The 19,018-nt window shown below is 45.7% G+C and overlaps 1 protein-coding gene across 3 annotated transcripts in view; it reads left to right on the forward strand.

The window, feature by feature from the left end:
• LOC115458021 (phosphatidylinositol 4,5-bisphosphate 3-kinase catalytic subunit alpha isoform-like) overlaps nucleotides 1-19,018 on the forward strand; it is a 74,856-nt gene that overhangs the window by 14,903 nt on the left and 40,935 nt on the right. For all 3 annotated transcript variants that reach the window (XM_030187783.1, XM_030187785.1, XM_030187786.1), the window contains 5 exons: nucleotides 3,432-3,682; nucleotides 12,816-13,058; nucleotides 13,648-13,733; nucleotides 15,363-15,468; nucleotides 16,279-16,431. In XM_030187783.1, coding sequence (XP_030043643.1) covers nucleotides 3,432-3,682; nucleotides 12,816-13,058; nucleotides 13,648-13,733; nucleotides 15,363-15,468; nucleotides 16,279-16,431 — 839 coding nt within the window. The remainder of the gene's footprint in view (nucleotides 1-3,431; nucleotides 3,683-12,815; nucleotides 13,059-13,647; nucleotides 13,734-15,362; nucleotides 15,469-16,278; nucleotides 16,432-19,018) is intronic.

The following is a 19,018-nucleotide window of genomic DNA, read 5'->3' on the forward strand; positions in this document are numbered from 1 at the left end:
TAGGCTGGGAAAGTAGAGAGAGAGATTAGAAATGAAAACAAGATACTGAAAAGAAGAATTTAGGACAAGAATCACATATGGAAAATAGAAAAGAGAGACTGGAACCAACCTGGTTAGAAAAATAAAATGCCAAGAAAACAAAGGTAGAAAAGAAAAAAGTTAAATTTTCATTTTTTGGAAATGGAATGTGTAAGCTTTGGGAAAAACGCATCATTCTATTTTTGTACAGACGCAAATGCATTTCTGTTTCTTGTTTACCTGTACTGCACAGCTTGTAAAGTCTGGCTTCTTAGAGGTTTCCATTTCAGTAATGGTCTCTTATTCTGTACTGGATGAGGGTCTGTCCATGTTCTGCATGTATGACTGAGTAGAGAGATTCTGCTAACAGGGGGGCAGACTCAAGAAAAATGTCAGGAAGTATTTCTTCACGGAGAGAGTGGTGGATGCTTGGAATGCCCTCCCGCGGGAGGTGGTGGAGAGGAAAACGGTAACGGAATTCAAACATGCGTGGGATAAACATAAAGGAATCCTGTTCAGAAGGAAGGGATCCTCAGAAGCTTAACCGAGATTAGATGGCAGAGCCGGTAGTGGGAGGCGGGGCTGGAGGTTGGGAGGCGGGGATAGTGCGGGGCAGACTTATACAGTCTGTGCCAGAGCCAGTGGTGGGAGGCGGGACTGGAGGTTGGGAGGCAGGGATAGTGCTGGGCAGACTTATACGGTCTGTGCCAGAGCCGGTGGTGGGAGGCGGGGCTAGTGCTGGGCAGACTTATACGGTCTGTGCCCTGAAGAGCACAGGTACAAATCAAAGTAGGGTATACACAAAAGTAGCACACATGAGTTGTCTTGTTGGGCAGACTGGATGGACCGTGCAGGTCTTTTTCTGCCGTCATCTACTATGTAGTTCCTGTGTAGGGATCTGTAGCAGTCCAGCTTGTTCTAGCTTCACAATAGTATGGAAACACTTAATGGAAATGCTTTTAAAACAGAGAATAGTAGAGTTTTTGGAATGCAATAGATTACAGGACCCAAGGCAACATGGTTTCACTAGAGGCAGGTCTTGCCAGACAAATTTGATTAATTTCTTTGACTGGGTGACCAGAGAGTTGGATTGAGGGAGAGCAGTAGAAATGGTGTATTTAGATTTTACTGAAGGCTTTGACACATAGATGCATAGACGACTAATGAATAAACTGGGTCCTAAAGTGACTGACTGGTTTAGGAACTGGTTGAATAGAAGGGACGACTTCCCTATGAGGAAAGGCTAAAGCGGCTAGGGCTCTTCAGCTTGGAGAAAAGGCGGCTGAGGGGAGATATGATAGAGGTCTATAAAATAATGAGTGGAGTTGAACGGGTAGATGTGAAACGTCTGTTCACGCTTTCCAAAAATACTAGGACTAGGGGGCATGCAATGAAGCTACAATGTAGTAAATTTAAAACGAATCGGAGAAAATGTTTCTTCACTCAACGTGTAATTAAACTCTGCAATTCGTTGCCAGAGAATGTGGTAAAGGCGGTTAGCTTAGTGGAGTTTTAAAAAGGTTTGGACGGCTTCCTAAAGGAAAAGTCCATAGACCGTTATTAAATGGACTTGGTGAAAATCCACTATTTCTGGGATAAGCAGTATAAAATGTTTTGTACATTTTTGGGATCTTGCCGAGTATTTGTGACCTGGGTTGGCCACTGTTGGAAACAGAGTGCTGGGCTCGATGGACCTTTGGTCTTTCCCAGTATGGCAATACTTATGTACTTATGTACTTAAGAAGGCGACAGAGGATACTGATAAATGGAGCTCATTCTGAGGAAAAGGATGTTACCAGTGGTGTGCCACAAGGTTCGGTTCTTGGGCCGGTTCTTTTTAACATTTATGTAAGCAATATTGCTGAAGGGCTGTCTGGTAAGGTTTGCCTTTTTGTGGATAATACTAAAATCTACACTAGGGTAGACACCCCTAATGGTGTGAATAACATGAGGAAAGACTTAGCGAAGCTTGAAGAATGGTCCGGAATTTGGTAGCTAAGATTTAATGCTAAAAAAAAATGCAGGATCATGCATTTGGGCTGCAAAAACCCAGTGGTACAGTTTAGGGGTGAAGACCTTTTGTGCATGAAAGAGGAGCGGGGCTTGGGTGTATTTGTTTGTGATGACCTTAAGGTGCCCAAACAGGTAGAAGAGGCAACAGTGAAAGCTAGAAGAATGCTTGAGGAATGGTCAGTAGCTTCTCATTTCCCACCCCCCCCAAACCCACCTCCCCGCTCCCCCCGTTTTCTATTTCTGTTGATGGCTCTCTCATTCTCCCTGTCTCCTCAGCTCGAAACCTTGGGGTCTTCTTTGACTATTCTCTCACCTTCACTTTTATCAGACCCGTGTACATACATAATGCTAGTAATAATCATCATATGCAAATCATGTTTAAAACCAAGAAGTACAAAAACATCTATATTAAAACATTCAGAAAGAAACTGTTTATGTTAAAACATCTATATGGAAACACTAAAAAGAAATCATTTATATAAAACGTAATTTACATGATAAAAACTTCATAAGAACCATACAACACACATAAAAGTCATGCAGGAATCCATAATCACAGACACAAGTGAACTTACCCAGTAGGTGTAAAAGTCCAGCTTCACCAAACTGGTAAAAACTAGCATAAAAAGTAAAAACAACGCAATGTTGTAAGGGTTCCGGCCAGGGACGTACATACATGGGGCCACGGGGGCCTGGGCCCCCGTAGATTTGGCCCTGGACCCCCGTGATGACGACCCTCTCGACCCTCCCCCCCCCCGCCGCCAACCCGCCATCGCCTACCTTTGCTGGCCAACCCCCGCCAACCCCCGCCAGCCGAGGTCCTCTTCTTCCTTTGTTCTGTTTCTGAGTCTGACGTCCTGTATGCTGTACATGCAGGACGTCAGACTCACAGAAACAGAACGAAGCCTTGCAGATCGCAAGGCTTCGTTCTGTTTCTGTTCTGTTCTGTTTCTGAGCCTGACGTTCAGGACGTCAGACTCAGAAACAGAACGAAGGAAGAAGAGGACCTCGGCTGGCGGGGGTTGGGGTCCCCCGCCAGCAAAGATAGGCGACGGCGACGGAGGGTTGGCGGTGGGAGGGGGGTCGAGAGGGTCAGCAATGGCGGGGGGTGTTGGCAATGGTGGGGGGGGGGCTAAAATATGCCCCCTCATCTCGGGCGTTGGACCCCCCTCCCGCTGGTCTGGCTACGCCCCTGGTTCCGGCACTGTATTTTAATTGGTTTTAAAGTGCACCTGTTCTGTGTATAAATATCAGCTTTGCAAAAAAATGTATGTGCAATCAAGTTTTGCGACCTTATTATGTATGTGCTGAACATCAGGCGCACTTTTGTTTGTTCGGACATGTATTGCTGGCAGGGTTCCTCATTGCCTTACGATGTGGTTTCCTGCCTCCTGCTGCAGGGCTGATCATTGTCACCATCTGGGTGATTGTATTTCCCAACAATGACAAGCAGAAATACACCCTCAAGATCCCGCATGATTGCCTACCGGAACAAGTCATTGCCGACGCCATTCGGAAGAAGACACGCAGCATGCACCTGTCTCCCGAGCAGCTGAAGCTCTGTGTGCAAGAATACCAAGGAAAGTATATCCTGAAAGTGTGTGGCTGTGACGAGTACCTGCTGGAGAAATATCCATTCAGCCAGTACAAGGTGAGTAGAGTAGCACATCTTAGTAACATGCTTTCCCTTATTCTGGCTGACGTGTAGGCATTCCTCTTACAATAATGCTGGAAGTACACAGCTATGCCCAGCTTCCCCTTTACTCCTTGGTATCTGGAGTGGGTGCAGCAGGTTCCCCATTCCCACTGTCTCAGTCACAGCGTAGAACTTAAGTTGCTGCTTTCATTATAAATGCTCCTAGATGTCTCCTAATAGACTGCCCTGGCTAGGTCAGCAAGGTATCATAGTAACATAGTAGATGACGGCAGAAAAAGACCTGCACGGTCCATCCAGTCTGCCCAAGATAAACTCATGTGTATTTGTATCTGTCTTTCTCAGGGCACAGACCGTATAAGTCTGCCCAGCAGTTTTTCCTGCCTCCCAACCACCTGTCCCGCCTTCCATCACCGGCTCTGGCACAGACCGTATAAGTCTGCCCTCCCCTATCCTCGCCTCCCAACCACCAACCCCTCTTCCCCCCACCTGCTCCACCACCCAATTTCAGCTAAGCTTCTAAGGATCCATTCCTGCTGCACAGGATTCCTTTATGCCTATCCCACGCATGTTTGAATTCTGTTACCATTTTCATCTCCACCACCTCCCGCGGGAGGGCATTCCAAGCATCCACCACCCTCTCCGTGAAAAAATACTTCCTGACATCTTTTTTGAGTCTGCCCCCCTTCAATCTCATTTCATGTCCTCTCGTTCTACCGCCTTCCCATCTCCGGAAAAGGTTCGTTTGCGGATTAATACCTTTCAAGTATTTGAACGTCTGTATCATATCTCCCCTGTTCCTCCTTTCCTCCAGGGTATACATGTTCAGGTCAGCAAGTCTTTGGTCATACGTCTTGGAACGCAAATCCCATACCATTCTCGTAGCTTTTCTTTGCACCGCTTCCATTTTTTTAACATCCTTCGCAAGGTACGGCCTCCAAAACTGAACACAATACTCCAGGTTAGAGCACTGAATCTAGTATTTTTACAAGCAAACTCTGTCTTCTATACATTGCTTGGGTTTAGATGGTTAGGGTCCTTGGGTCGGCTGGCTGTCCCCTCACATGCAGGAGCCAAAGACAAAGATTTGCTCAGGGTTTTATATCCCAGGCAACTTCCCTCCAAAACTAATCTCCTCCCCTCATTATAGTAATCAGAGATGAGGTCATTACTTTTTAAAAGTACTTAAGTAAAAAGTAAAAGTACTGGCTTCAAAAGTAGTGAAGCAAAAATAGAAAGCCTTAACCCCCCCCCCCCCCCCCAAAAGAAATACTCAAGTAGAAGTAATAAAGTACAGCTCTTAAAACCACATTTTTTACTACAAAGTAAAAAGTATTCTTATGAGAAAATTTTTCTTCACCCAACGTGTAATTAGACTCTGGAATTCGTTGCCGGAGAACGTGGTACGGGCGGTTAGCTTGACGGAGTTTAAAAAGGGGTTAGATAGATTCCTAAAGGACAAGTCCATAGACCGCTATTAAATGGACTTGGAAAAATTCCGCATTTTTAGGTATAACTTGTCTGGAATGTTTTTACGTTTGGGGAGCGTGCCAGGTGCCCTTGACCTGGATTGGCCACTGTCGGTGACAGGATGCTGGGCTAGATGGACCTTTGGTCTTTCCCAGTATGGCACTACTTATGTACTTATGTACTTATGAGCACTGAATCTAGTATTTTTACAAGCAAACTTCCAGGGGGTCACACAAGGTCCTTCCTAGAAAAAAAACAACACCACCCTGAACATTGCAGTGGGCAGAAAAATATTAATACACCTATTGGAAAACAAAACAAGGTGGATTAGTACAGATCAGTCCTACATAGACACTTGATGCTAATAGAATACCCAGCCTTTTTCACACATGTACAGAGGTAGCTCCTCATGAAGTATAGAATAAGTAACCACAAACTAAACGTAGAAATATGTGGACAAAAACTAAACAGAACCCCTGAGAAGCCATACTCCTCACCAGCACGTGTTTTCTAGCGAAAAAGATGCCGGTACTCAAATGCCAGGGCAACCTTCGAAAGCTAATCAAGAAATGTATTAAGTTATGTCCAATAAAAAAGGTATCATCTTATTTTCTTTTCTAGGTTTTATTTTGTTTGATTTCTATTGATTCTACATGGAATGTTGCTATTCCACTAGCAACATTCCATGTAGAAGTCGGCCCTTGTAGATCACCAATGTGGCCGCACAAGGCTTCTGCTTCTGTGAGTCTGACGTCCTGCACGTACGTGCAGGACGTCAGACTCACAGAAACAGAAGCCTGCGCAGCCTTCTACATGGAATGTTGCTAGTGGAATAGCAACATTCCATGTAGAATCTCCAATAGTAGCAACATTCCATGTAGAATCTCCAATGGTATCTATTTTACTGTCATAGTAATGCTTGAATGTTTTCACTTATATACACTGTCAGCTAGCACATTTGCTTATTTCCGATCTGAGGAAGAAGGGCAACCTTTGAAAGCTAATCAAGAAATGTATTAAGTTATGTCCAATAAAAAAGGTATCATCTTATTTTCTTTTCCATGTTTTATTTGGTTTGATTTCTATTGATAACCTTCTTATTCAAGAAACTCATCTTAATTCTAATTCTATGCGGTTCCTCACAAATTTAAAATATACCCTTGGTTCTTGTTCTCCAGCAAAGGGGGAAAAAGAATGGTACTGCCATCTTCTTAAAATCTTCTTTATCTTTCTGTATTATCTCCTCTAATTTGGATTCAGAAGGTAGGTGGTCTTACATTGTAACATCGATTGGATCAATGCAATTTTTCTTTGGTTGTATTTATGCCCCAACTAATGATGATCCACAGTTTTTTAAATCCATTACTGATACCTTAGTAAATTATTCTCATATTTCTATTTTAATTGGAGGAGTCTTTAATGTAACCTTGAATCCTTTGATAGACAGAAAATTTACTTGTTACATAAGTACATAAGTAATGCCACACTGGGAAAAGACCAAGGGTCCATCGAGCCCAGCATCCTGTCCATGACAGCGGCCAATCCAGGCCAAGGGCACCTGGCAAGCTACCCAAACGTACAAACATTTTATACAAGTTATTCCTGGAATTGTGGATTTTTCCCAAGTCCATTTAGTAGCGGTTTATGGACTTGTTCTTTAGGAAACAGTCTAACCCCTTTTTAAACTCTGCTAAGCTAACCGCCATCACCACGTTCTCCGGCAACGAATTCTAGAGTTTAATTACGCGTTGGGTGAAGAAAATCTTTCTCTGATTTGTTTTAGCTCCTTCATCTAAAAGTAGATCAGTTCTTCTGAAGATTATGGAGGATTTAAATTTGCATGATATCTGGAGATTACTAAATCCAATAACCAAAGATGACACTTTTTATTCTATCCCTCATAAATCCTTTTCAGGGATTGATATGTTTTTGGTGTCTTGTGGATTAATTTTGGATATTAATACCTATACGCTTACCATTAACAATTTCAGGTCCAGAAAAGCCTCCCATAGTTTGAAGATTTAATGCAAAATTAATTAATGAAGATAGCTTTAAGGAGACTATTATAAAAGGAATTGAGTAGTTTTTTTTTAAAATAAAATAGAAGATACCTCACTGTGTAATTGGTGGGATACCTTAAAGGCATATATAAGAGGGATTATCATAAATTTTACTGCAATGTGGTATAAGGAACAGAAATCAGAGCTGATTTAATTTAGAAACAAAAATTAGATCCTTAGAGCTTGAATATGCTTCTAACTCAAAATTTAGTATTTTCCAATCACTCTGTAAAACATATTTATCTTCATTAGCTTTTCCAGGGTGTTCATTTTGTTGGTTTATCCTATAGACCACAGAGATTCATGAGCTTTTTACATTTTTATTTGCATGTGCTCTCATATGCTGCTGTTCATTTCCTGGATTAATTTTACATGTACAGCACTCTGATTTATGTTTCTTAAGGTGGTATAACAAATAATGAATAAACCTAAACATACAGAAGTTGATTTCACAACTTCACTTTACAACCAGGTTTCCAAGATATTGCCACATAATGCAAAACAATTTTTGCTATAAGAACTTCATGTACACGAAGTCCCACCCCACTGACCTTGGCTTCCTTCCTCCAGACCCTGAGCACATCTGAAATGAACGCTGGCAGAACCAGCACATCCTGAAGCTGATCTTGCAATGCATGGAGTTCAGCATTTGGAAATGCCGTCTCTGTGACCGTATGTTTAGAATGTTCTTGCAGTGCTGGCCTTAAAGAGGGAGAGGGTGGGGAGTTACTGTACAGAATCTTCGAAAGAGAAGGGCGCCCATCTTTCGACACAAATCGGGAGATGGGCGTCCTTCTCCCAGGGTCGCCCAAATCGGCATAATCGAAAGCCGATTTTGGGCGCCCTCAACTGCTTTCCGTCGCGGGGACGACCAAAGTTCCCGGGGGCGTGTCAGAAGCATAGCGAAGGCGGGACTGGGGCGTGCTTAACACATGGGCGTCCTCGGTCGATAATGGAAAAAAGAAAGGCGTCCCTGATGAATACTTGGCCGACTTTACTTGGTCCTTTTTTTTACGACCAAGACACAAAAATGTGCCCTAAATGACTAGATGACCACTGGAGGGAATCGGGGATGACCTCACCCTACTCCCCCAGTGGTCACTAACCCCCTCCCACCCTAAAAAAATGTTTAAATATTTTTCCTGCCTCTATGCCAGCCTCAAATATCATATCCAGCTCCATGACAGCAGTATGCAGGTCTTTGGAGCAGTTTTAGTGGGTACTGCAGTGCACTTCAGGCAGACGGACCCAGGCCCCCCCCCCCCCCACCTATTTAACTTGTGGTGGTAAATGTGAGCCCTCCAAAACCCACCAGAAACCCACTATACCCACATCTAGGTGCCCCCCTTCATCCCTAAGGGCTATGGTAGTGGTGTACAGTTGTGGGGAGTGGGTTTGGGGGGGGGTGTTGAGGGGCTCAGCACACAAGGTAAGGGAGCTATGCACCTTTTGAGCTGGGAAAATGTAGTAGTACAGCATCACAAATATAGTATTTAGAAGCATGTAAATACATTTAATCATACATATAAGCATGCTGTAAATTCATCATTTCAGTCGAGTAACCCCTCTTTTTGTTCAATATCACTGGCTCCCTTTCAATTTTGTGTTCAACTAAAGATGTTGACCATGGCTCACAAATTTCTTTCAGGGTCAAAAAGAGAAACAAGAAGAAACCTCTACGTCACAATAACAAGTCCCAAACAATGACACCACTGATGACCAGCCATGAAGATGAATGAAACAGGAATCCTCTATTCAAAGCACCAGCAACAAAGACTCGACACGAGCCGTTTTTTGATGCCGCAATCCTCGGATGGCGGTTTGAAATGTGATTTTTTTTTACTGCGCTTCAGATCTGAGTATAGATATGTTGGTTCTTTGCTATTTTCTGAATGCACCAGACGCACTTATCTGCTTTTTTTGCAAAGCTTGATTCGTGACCCCTGATGCAGGTGGCTGTGGCCATCGAAACACGGCCCTTTGTTGGGTCTTTGTTGCTGATGCTTTGAATAAAGGATTCCTGTTTCATTCATCTCCACGGCTGGTCGTCATTGGTGTCATCTTCTACTTAAAAACATAAGTGTTGCTACATTGGAACAGACCGAAGATTCATCAAGCCCAGCATCCAGTTTCCAACAGTGACCAATCCAGGTTACAAGTACCTGGCAAGATCCCAAAACAGTACAATACATTTTATGCTGCTTAGCCTAGAAATAAGCAGTGGATTTTCTCCAAGTCATTTTAATAATGGTGAAGTCACTGCTTGCCCCAAGATTGGTAGCATGGAATGTTGTTGCTATTTGGGGTTTCGGAATCTTGTTACTCTTTGGGGTTCTGGAATGGTGCCAATATTTGGGCTTCTGCCAGATACTTGTGACCTGGATTGGCCACTGTTGGAAACAGGATACTGAGCTAGATGGACCTTTGGTCTGACCCAGTATGGCTATTCTTATGTTCTTATTATAGAATACTGGCCCAAACCTTCATTTTTTTTGTTGTTACATTTGTACCCTGCGCTTTCCCACTCATGGCAGGCTCAATGCGGCTTACATGGGGCAATGGAGGGTTAAGTGACTTGCCCAGAGTCACACCAATGTGGCCGCGCAGGCTTCTGCTTCCGTGAGTCTGACGTCCTGCACATACGTGCAGGACGTCAGACTCACAGAAACAGAAGCCTGCGCAGCCTTGTACATGGAATGTTGCTAGTGGAATAGCAACATTCCATGTAGAATCTCCAATAGTAGCAACATTCCATGTAGAATTTCTAATAGTATCTATTTTATTTTTGTTACATTTGTACCCTGCGCTTTCCCACTCATGGCAGGCTCAATGCGGCTTACATGGGGCAATGGAGGGTTAAGTGACTTGCCCAGAGTCACACCAATGTGGCCGCGCAGGCTTCTGCTTCTGTGAGTCTGACGTCCTGCACATATGTGCAGGACGTCAGACTCACAGAAACAGAAGCCTGCGCAGCCTTCTACATGGAATGTTGCTAGTGGAATAGCAACATTCCATGTAGAATCTCCAATAGTATCTATTTTATTTTTGTTACATTTGTACCCTGCGCTTTCCCACTCATGGCAGGCTCAATGCGGCTTACATGGGGCAATGGAGGGTTAAGTGACTTGCCCAGAGTCACACCAATGTGGCCGCGCAGGCTTCTGCTTCTGTGAGTCTGACGTCCTGCACGTACGTGCAGGACGTCAGACTCACAGAAACAGAAGCCTGCGCAGCCTTGTACATGGAATGTTGCTAGTGGAATAGCAACATTCCATGTAGAATCTCCAATAGTAGCAACATTCCATGTAGAATTTCTAATAGTATCTATTTTATTTTTGTTACATTTGTACCCTGCGCTTTCCCACTCATGGCAGGCTCAATGCGGCTTACATGGGGCAATGGAGGGTTAAGTGACTTGCCCAGAGTCACACCAATGTGGCCGCGCAGGCTTCTGCTTCTGTGAGTCTGACGTCCTGCACATATGTGCAGGACGTCAGACTCACAGAAACAGAAGCCTGCGCAGCCTTCTACATGGAATGTTGCTAGTGGAATAGCAACATTCCATGTAGAATCTCCAATAGTATCTATTTTATTTTTGTTACATTTGTACCCTGCGCTTTCCCACTCATGGCAGGCTCAATGCGGCTTACATGGGGCAATGGAGGGTTAAGTGACTTGCCCAGAGTCACAAGGAGCTGCCTGTGCCTGAAGTGCTATGCCGAGCACTTGCCAGGTCATTGGCTGTCATAAGTAAGTGTGTCTAAGTATGCCATGGGACACATGTAATTTATAGTATTCTTTGTTATGTGCGTAAGTTGGTGCCACACCCGTGGCCTGCTCATGCTCCACCCATGTGTACACCCCCTGCAGTTATGCACCATAACATGCAATACCTTATAGAGTAAGGTATAGTGTACATGTGTATGTAAGTTCCAATCAAGACGGTACTTAAGTGCGCAGAACATGTTTAACTGCATGCATCCATTTATAGAATTGTCCTTACTGTGCATAATTTTGAATGGCTTAAATGATGTATGTTTTTTTTTTTTTTTATTTGCATTTAAAATATAAGTACATCTAATACATAAATGTAAGATATGGAAACAAATTTAAATCACCATTCTAACTAGGAAAAAAAAGTAACCATTATTTAGACCACAATATTTGAGCAAGATACAAGGAATATAATACAAAGGAAAAGAAAAACCAAATAATAGAGCAGAGACATGTGGATAACAGCAGCCGGATATATCAGCGTAGTTTCTCTCTATTGGGAGTTCTGGGAAAGTCCTTAACTACTTTCTTTGGCAATTAAAAAGTCTTTCATTTTTTTGGGTTCCGTAAACATATAATTCACAGCATTCAAGGACAAGATACAGCGACAAGGAAAAATTAACTTAAAGAGTCCCCCTATTGCGAGAACTCTTGGCTTGAAGCTCAAGAATTCTCGCCGATGGGCCTGTGTGTCCTTGTTTAAATCAGGATAAATCCTAACGGTACCACCCAGAAATTGATCATTCAAATGCTTAAAATACAATTTGAAAATATTACTCTTATCAATTTCAAGTGCAAAGGAGACTATAAGGGTAGTCCTTTCCGACACTAAATCCATAGAGTTTTCCAAAAATTCTGTCAGATTCATCTCTGGTTGTTGCTGAGGACTTAGAGGGTTTAATTTTCTCCCAGTTATATATGAAGTTCGTACAATAGGGGAGAACCCCTCTGTTGGAACTCCCAAAATTTCTTTAACATATTTACGGAGCATATCCAAAGCCGGGATCAATGGTGATTTAGGGAAATTAGTAAATCGTAAGTTGTTTTTTCTCCCCTGATTATCGAGAAACTCTAGCTTTCTTGCCAGACTTTCTCTGTCCTTAACAACAACCCCAGCAAAATTCTGATGTATGTTATTCAATCCCCCTGTACAAATGCTTCTACACATTGCTGAGCAAAATGTGCATGTTGTGCGATAATGCTTGTATTCTTCCTTGCATTGAGGTTGGGCAGTAGTCAAAGCTCCCATGTCCCATGGCTTTATCCGCAAAAAAAGCCTTTAATTATTCTTTTCGGAACCTCAATTTTAGAGAGAAGGAGAACATCACGGATCACAGACATAAGTACATAAGTAATGCCATACTGGGAAAAGACCAAGGGTCCATCGAGCCCAGCATCCTGTCCACGACAGCGGCCAATCCAGGCCAAGGGCACCTGGCGAGCTTCCCAAACGTACAAACATTCTATACAATCAAGCCATTGTGACATCACTAATGAGGTTGGCTCTTATTGGTGGAATGAGCTACTATGACATCACAATAGGTTAAATCACTGCTCTGTAATAAAAGTGAGCCAAGTAGAGAACATAAGTACATAAGTAATGCCACACTGGGAAAAGACCAAGGGTCCATCGAGCCCAGCATCCTGTCCACGACAGCGGCCAATCCAGGCCAAGGGCACCTGGCAAGCTTCCCAAACGTACAAACATTCTATACATGTTATTCCATCTGCAATGGACAGACTGTGTGGAGCAAGCCCTCCCCTACCAGTGTCTTCTGTTTCTTTGGTTCTCTCATGCTATCATCTTTCATGTTGCTTTCTTGCAGTATATCAGGAACTGTATTACCATTGGCCGGCTGCCTCACCTTATGCTGATGTCCAAAGAGAGTCTATACAGCCAGCTGCCAGCCAACATCTTCATCATGCCCTCCTATGCTCGCCGCTCTGTGACCTCCTGCTATATGAACGGCGACGTCCCCACCAAATCTCTCTGGTCCATCAACAGCTTGCTGCGCATTAGGATTCTCTGTGCTACCTATGTGAATGTGAATATTCGGGACATCGACAAGGTGAGTCTACGTTTCCATCTATAGAAGGACAATGATAGGAGTGGGCACAGGGGAAGGAAGGCAGGGTACCCAGGCAGAGATGGGAGTGGTCATATCTGAGGATGACCCGTGATGGCTGATGGGACCTCTCAGTGCTGTAGCGAGGGCTAATGGCACCCAGGGCGGGTCGCCGCTGCGCACCCCCCTGGGTGCAGCACGGCACGACCCCCCCTTCTGTGGCGCACCCCCCCGGAGTGCAAACCCCCCCCCCCCCGGACCGCATTCTTACCTGCGGGAGGGCCGATCCGCCCCGAGTGCATGCCACTCAGAGCTGCGTCGGCCCCGCTGGTTCCCTGCTCTCTCTACCCCGGAACAGGAAGGAACCAGGGTGGCCAGCACCCCCCAAGCGCATGCACCCGGGGCGGACCGCCCCTCCCGCCCCCCCCCTTCCTACGCCACTGGGACCTCTATCACTACATGATTCTTGTCCTTGGTGGCTAGGCCTTCTGATTCTAGTTGATTATTGTCACTGGTTCCTGAGTACTTGTCGCTGCCTCTGATTCTTACTGGTGATTGATTACCGCTCTTCACCCATGACCTCTTTTCCTAGATATATGTCCGGACAGGAATCTACCATGGAGGGGAGCCACTGTGCGATAATGTGAACACTCAGCGGGTTCCCTGCTCCAATCCCAGGTAACCACAGAACCTTCAGCTGCTTTACATTCTTCCATTTTACTTGGATATGACATTGCAAAGATGGACAAGAGTTGGAGCTTGATAATATAGATTTTCTCTTATAGTTACGGTGACTCCCAAGGTTTGATAACGATGACTTGATACCCTGCTGCCTCAGAGAGGGATAGCATGCTCTGAGATAGGATATGATAGAGTTCATTAAATGAAAACAAGCGGATTGAAAACAAAGCATAGAACGTTTGTCATGCAAAAGAAAGTCTCTGAGCTGTTTCCAGAATGCAGGACCATTGGTTTCACATTTAAGTCTTAATGGCAGGGAAAGTTTCCAAAAGTCATTTACGTCTAAAGATAAAGAGGAGTGATACCGACATGGCTTCCCTACCATATAAGGGAGAAATGCTGTTATATGATAGGGAAGCCCCACCCAGTACATCCAAGGATGCACCGGGCAGGGCATAGCACCACCATTTTGAAGGTGGCACACACTAGAGAGAATGCTACTCCCTCCTCCTGCTTACAGGTATGGGGGGGATCAGGGGGCTTGTTGGGGGCACTAGGCTACCAGGGCAGGTGGAGGGGGGCTACTGGGGTCACACTGGACCACCAGGTATTTCATCTTTATAGTGTGTGTGTGTGGGGGGGGGGGGGGGCCTGTGAGCATGCAAATGCATGCTGGACACCCATTCCTCCCCAATGTCCAGGAAAACCCTAATGCTAGCTCCGAGCTGGTGTAAGGTTTGCCATGGGAGCTGCACCCTTGTTTGGCATGCTGCCCACTGGGGAGGAATAGGTAATGTCCTCTTTAGCATATATTTGCATGTGCATTGCATTCAGAGCCGGCGAGCTCATTGTTATACGCACTCTCTGGCTCTGATCATCGGGCAGGAGCAAACATGGGCGCTAGTACATAACTATTGGCCTCTAGCGCCCGCATTTGCTTTTGATCATTTGTCCATCAAAGCGGGAGGAAGAGAGGTCAAGATTACCACAACTGAATCTTGAATGGAACCGTGTGTATAAAGAATTTGAAGTGTTGACTGCTGGTTGCAGAAGTTCCGGTAAAGTTGGTTTGCATTCTAAAAGAACTCCCGGAGTGCAGCGTGGTTTTTTTGGAGAGGGAGCGACAGGGTGCTGGGCTGGGCTTGATGGACCCTTGGTCTGTCCCAGCATGGCGATGCTTATGTACTTATGTACATTTGCTCCTGGACTACGTGGAACTCTGAGTGTGGTGTGTGCGGTCCCTTAACATATCTGGTGGTAGTAAAGAGAATTGTGCTTTGTGGCCTGGGTGGGAACTGAGCTAGCGAGGACTGAGAGAACCAGGTTACAGGTATTTAATATGCAGGTACTTGTTAGTCAACTGGGAGTTACACGGGTATTGATGATATTGTTTTTTATAGTTATCCGCTGAATATTGGGAGTGTCCAGGTAACTCCTGGCTCTGCCCTGAATCCACCCTCAGACCACCCTGGCACTAACCGAAGAGTGTCATGGCGGTCACGCAGGATATTCAGTGAAACTATCCAGTTATCTGCCACTGAATATCCCCAGGGGGCCCAGTCAGAGCGAGTTAACAGGATAAAATCCTCTTAAAGTGCTGTGTTCATCTCTTTATCTTCTTCACAGGTGGAATGAGTGGCTGTCCTATGACATGTACCTTACAGACCTGCCCCGCGCTGCCCGTCTTTGCCTGTCTATCTGCTCTGTGAAGGGCAGGAAAGGAGCCAAGGAGGTATGAGATTTTCTACAGAAAAAGAGTAAGGAATAAAGAGAAAAAAGAAGTGAGCAGGACCAGTATTAGACATACTGTGCCCCTGAGCAGAAAGTAAGGAGTGGAGTCCTCCTTTAATTTTGGGTCCTCTCCCCTGCCCATGTCTCACCTCCACATCCTGGATCCTGAGAGGATCTTTCCTTCTGCCCACTTCAGTTCCAGGACCTTTTCCACTCTACCTCTTCTTTCTTCTCCTACACCCACTTGATGTTGGGTCAACGGGCAAGGGTAAGGAGAGAGGGACAGGCAAAAATGAGCATTTTTGTATTCCTGGAAATACTACTACTACTAATCATTTCTATAGTGCATTATATGCAAGTACTTTCTCTGTCCCTAGAGGGCTCACAATCTAAGTTTAGTTGGCTCTGACCTCGGCAGTATGGCTGGTTAGTGTCATGGCAGTCCAGGATTGGAGCTGGGAGTTATATGACTATTCAATGCCAATGCTCACATAGCTAACCGGGCAAGTTGAACCGTTAAAAAGGCAGTCCTAACTTTTGCCTGGTTAGATATACAGATTCAGCATTGAATATTGGTTGTACCCACATAACTTCTGGGTCCCACCACTGAGCTGGATATTCAGTGCCCAGATATGGCCTGGCACTCAATATCAGGGGTCTAAATTAGCCAGTGATGGTATAGCATTTAAAGAAAGGCTGACTCAGCATTGACCACCAAATGTTTTTTGCTTCTGGTACCTATCCTGAGACTCAATTCCTCTGACCAACATCCTTTCCACCAAGAAATATTTTTGTCTTCTGATTTTGGCAGGAGCACTGCCCCTTGGCATGGGGCAACATTAATCTTTTTGATTACAAGGACACACTGGTGGCTGGCAAGATGGCGCTGAACTTATGGCCAGTGCCCCATGGGCTGGAAGACCTGCTGAACCCCATTGGGGTGGGTGGATCAAATCCAAACAAGGTGGGTCAAGGAGTTGGGTTCATGGGAACTTGGGAGTTGTACTCAACCTAAAATTACAGTTGATTAATTGGGCTGGGGAAGGGGGAATACCTATCAACTTTCTTTTGTCTAATCCCTTTGCACTCCCACTTACGAGATCTAAGGAGCGGGATATGTAAATGGAAACACAGTTGGAAGCAGGGGCGGCCCAAGACAATCTGCCACCTGAGGTGAGGAATGAGCCACCGCTTTTGTCCCCTTGAGTTGAAGAATGAGCCGCCTCCGCTTCACTACCGCCTCCTGCCGAGGTGAGGAATGAGCTGCCACCGCTGCCACCCCTTGCCACGGTCTGCCATCTCCCCTCTTCCTTCCCCAGCCCCCTTCTGCCAATGTACTTTTTCTTTCTTGTTTTTCCAAAGGCGGTGGCAGTGATTCCATGAGGCTGCCCTGCCTCTCTACTGCAGCCCGCCTTTCTGACATAACTTCCTGTTTCCTCGGAGGCAGGCCGCAGTAAACAGAAGGGGCCAGGACCAGCGGAAGGACAGCCTCTGGGAATTTACTGCTGCTGTCTTTGGAAAAAAGAGAAAGAAAAAGTTAATTGGTGGGATGGGGATGTAAGGGCAGGAGGCAATGCCACCTCAGAAAAGTGCTGCCTGAGGCCCCCGCCTCAGGTGGCCTAATGGTAGGGCTGCCACTGGTTGGAAGCAGTTTACATAAAAGGATGTTCAGAAACAAAGCATCATACAGTAAAAGACATAAGTACATAAGTAATGCCACATTGGGAAAAGACCAAGGGTCCATCGAGCCCAGCATCCTGTCCACGACAGCGGCCAATCCAGGCCAAGGGCACCTGGCAAACTTCCCAAACGTACAAACATTCTATACATGTTATTCCTGAAATTGTGGATTTTTCCCAAGTCCATTTAGTAGTGGTTTATGGACTTGTCCTTTAGGAAACCGTCTAACCTCTTTTTAAACTCTACCAAGCTAACCGCCTTCACTACATTCTCCGGCAACGAATTCCAGAGTTTAATTACGCATTGGGTGAAGAAAGATTTTCTCCTATTTGTTTTAAATTTACTATACTGTAATTTCATCGCATGCACCCTAGTCCTAGTATTTTTGGAAAGCGTGAACAGACGCTTCACATCCACCTGTTCCACTCCACTCATTATTTTATATACCTCTATCATGTCTCCCCTCAGCCGTCTCTTCTCCAAGCTGAAAAGCCCTAGCCTCCTTAGTCTTTCTTCATAGGGAAGTCGTCCCATCCCCGCTATCAAATTTAGTACGTTAAAAGAACGTTCAATATGCACATTTGATTGCCATCTCCTTAATCTGCTTCAATTTAGTCATTACCTTCATAGAGCTGCCCAACCTGAGAAGGCCATGAGCCCAATGTTCAGCTGGTGACAGCCAGCGTTTTGCTGACCACAGGTGGCTTTGTCCTCAAATGTTGGGTCATGTCCAGGTTCTGGCATTGAATATCCAGGCATACACAGCTGGACAAAACATAGTCGGTTAAGTGCAAAATTCAGCTCATAACCAGCTAAGAAGAACCGCATAAAGATAAGATTGCATTTAAGGCTGGATTCAGTAAATGATGCTCAAAATTCAGCGCAAAAAAAAAATCGGAGTTATGTGCAATTTTGTAAAGGGCACGCGCGCTATACAAAATTGTGCTTAGCTCTGATTCCTGCACCTAACTTTAGATGCTGCCAGGGCCGTGCCGATGCGGTCAGCGGGGTAAGCGCCGCAGGGGGGCGCCCACCTCTGGAGGGCGCCGCCGCGGTGCTTACTCTCGCCCCGCGAGGCCTTTAAATCTTTTACCTGGTCGCAGCAGCGTCAGTGAAAGCGCTGCTGACGTCTCCCTTCCCTTGCACTCATTGGTTCTCTGTGTCCCGCCTTCTTCTGACGTCAGAAAGAAGGCGGACACAGACCAAGAGCGCGAAGGGAAGGTAGATGTCGGCAGCGCTCCGCTTTCACTGACGCTCATAGGCGCCCCGTATAAGAGGCTTGGGGAGGCTTAGTGACCTTTCCCGCCCATGCTGCATTGCCTCCCCCCCCCAAACGTAGCCACTTTCCCTCGAGGCCCGCTCATCCAGACCTGCCAAGTCCGGAGTCTCCCGCACTCCCGAGTCTGGGCCGGCAAAGTGGGAATTAAAGTCTCCTCTTCAGCGCGAGTCGCGCGATAAAACAACAAAAAAAAAGAAGCAAGAGCGGGGCCGTGGCAGCCTTCAAGCATGGGCTGTCTGCGCTGCAGCCGCTCCTCTCTCTGCCCCTGGAGGAGCAGGAAGGAAGTTGACATCGACTTCCTGCTCTGCTCCGGGGACAGAGAGGAGCGGCTGCAGTGCCGATAGCCCATGCTGAAAGCTGCTACGGTACAGCCCCGCGCTTGTTCCAGCAGCCAACTGTTGCTCCTGGGGGCTCCAAAGCGGTTGAAGCTGCGTGTGGTGTCGGTCCTCTCAGCTGATTCCTGCACTTTGGGTGCGTGTAACTGTGTTACCTTTGTTTTTTTTGTCTGGACTCGGGGCGCTGCTGCTGAAGAGGAGAAGCAGCAGCAGTGGCCAACAAATTAATGCCAGGTGGAAGGGGGAGCGAGAGGCAC

Source organism: Microcaecilia unicolor, chromosome 14 (assembly GCF_901765095.1).
Source record: "Microcaecilia unicolor chromosome 14, aMicUni1.1, whole genome shotgun sequence".
In the NCBI taxonomy this organism is placed as follows: Eukaryota; Metazoa; Chordata; class Amphibia; order Gymnophiona; family Siphonopidae; genus Microcaecilia; species Microcaecilia unicolor.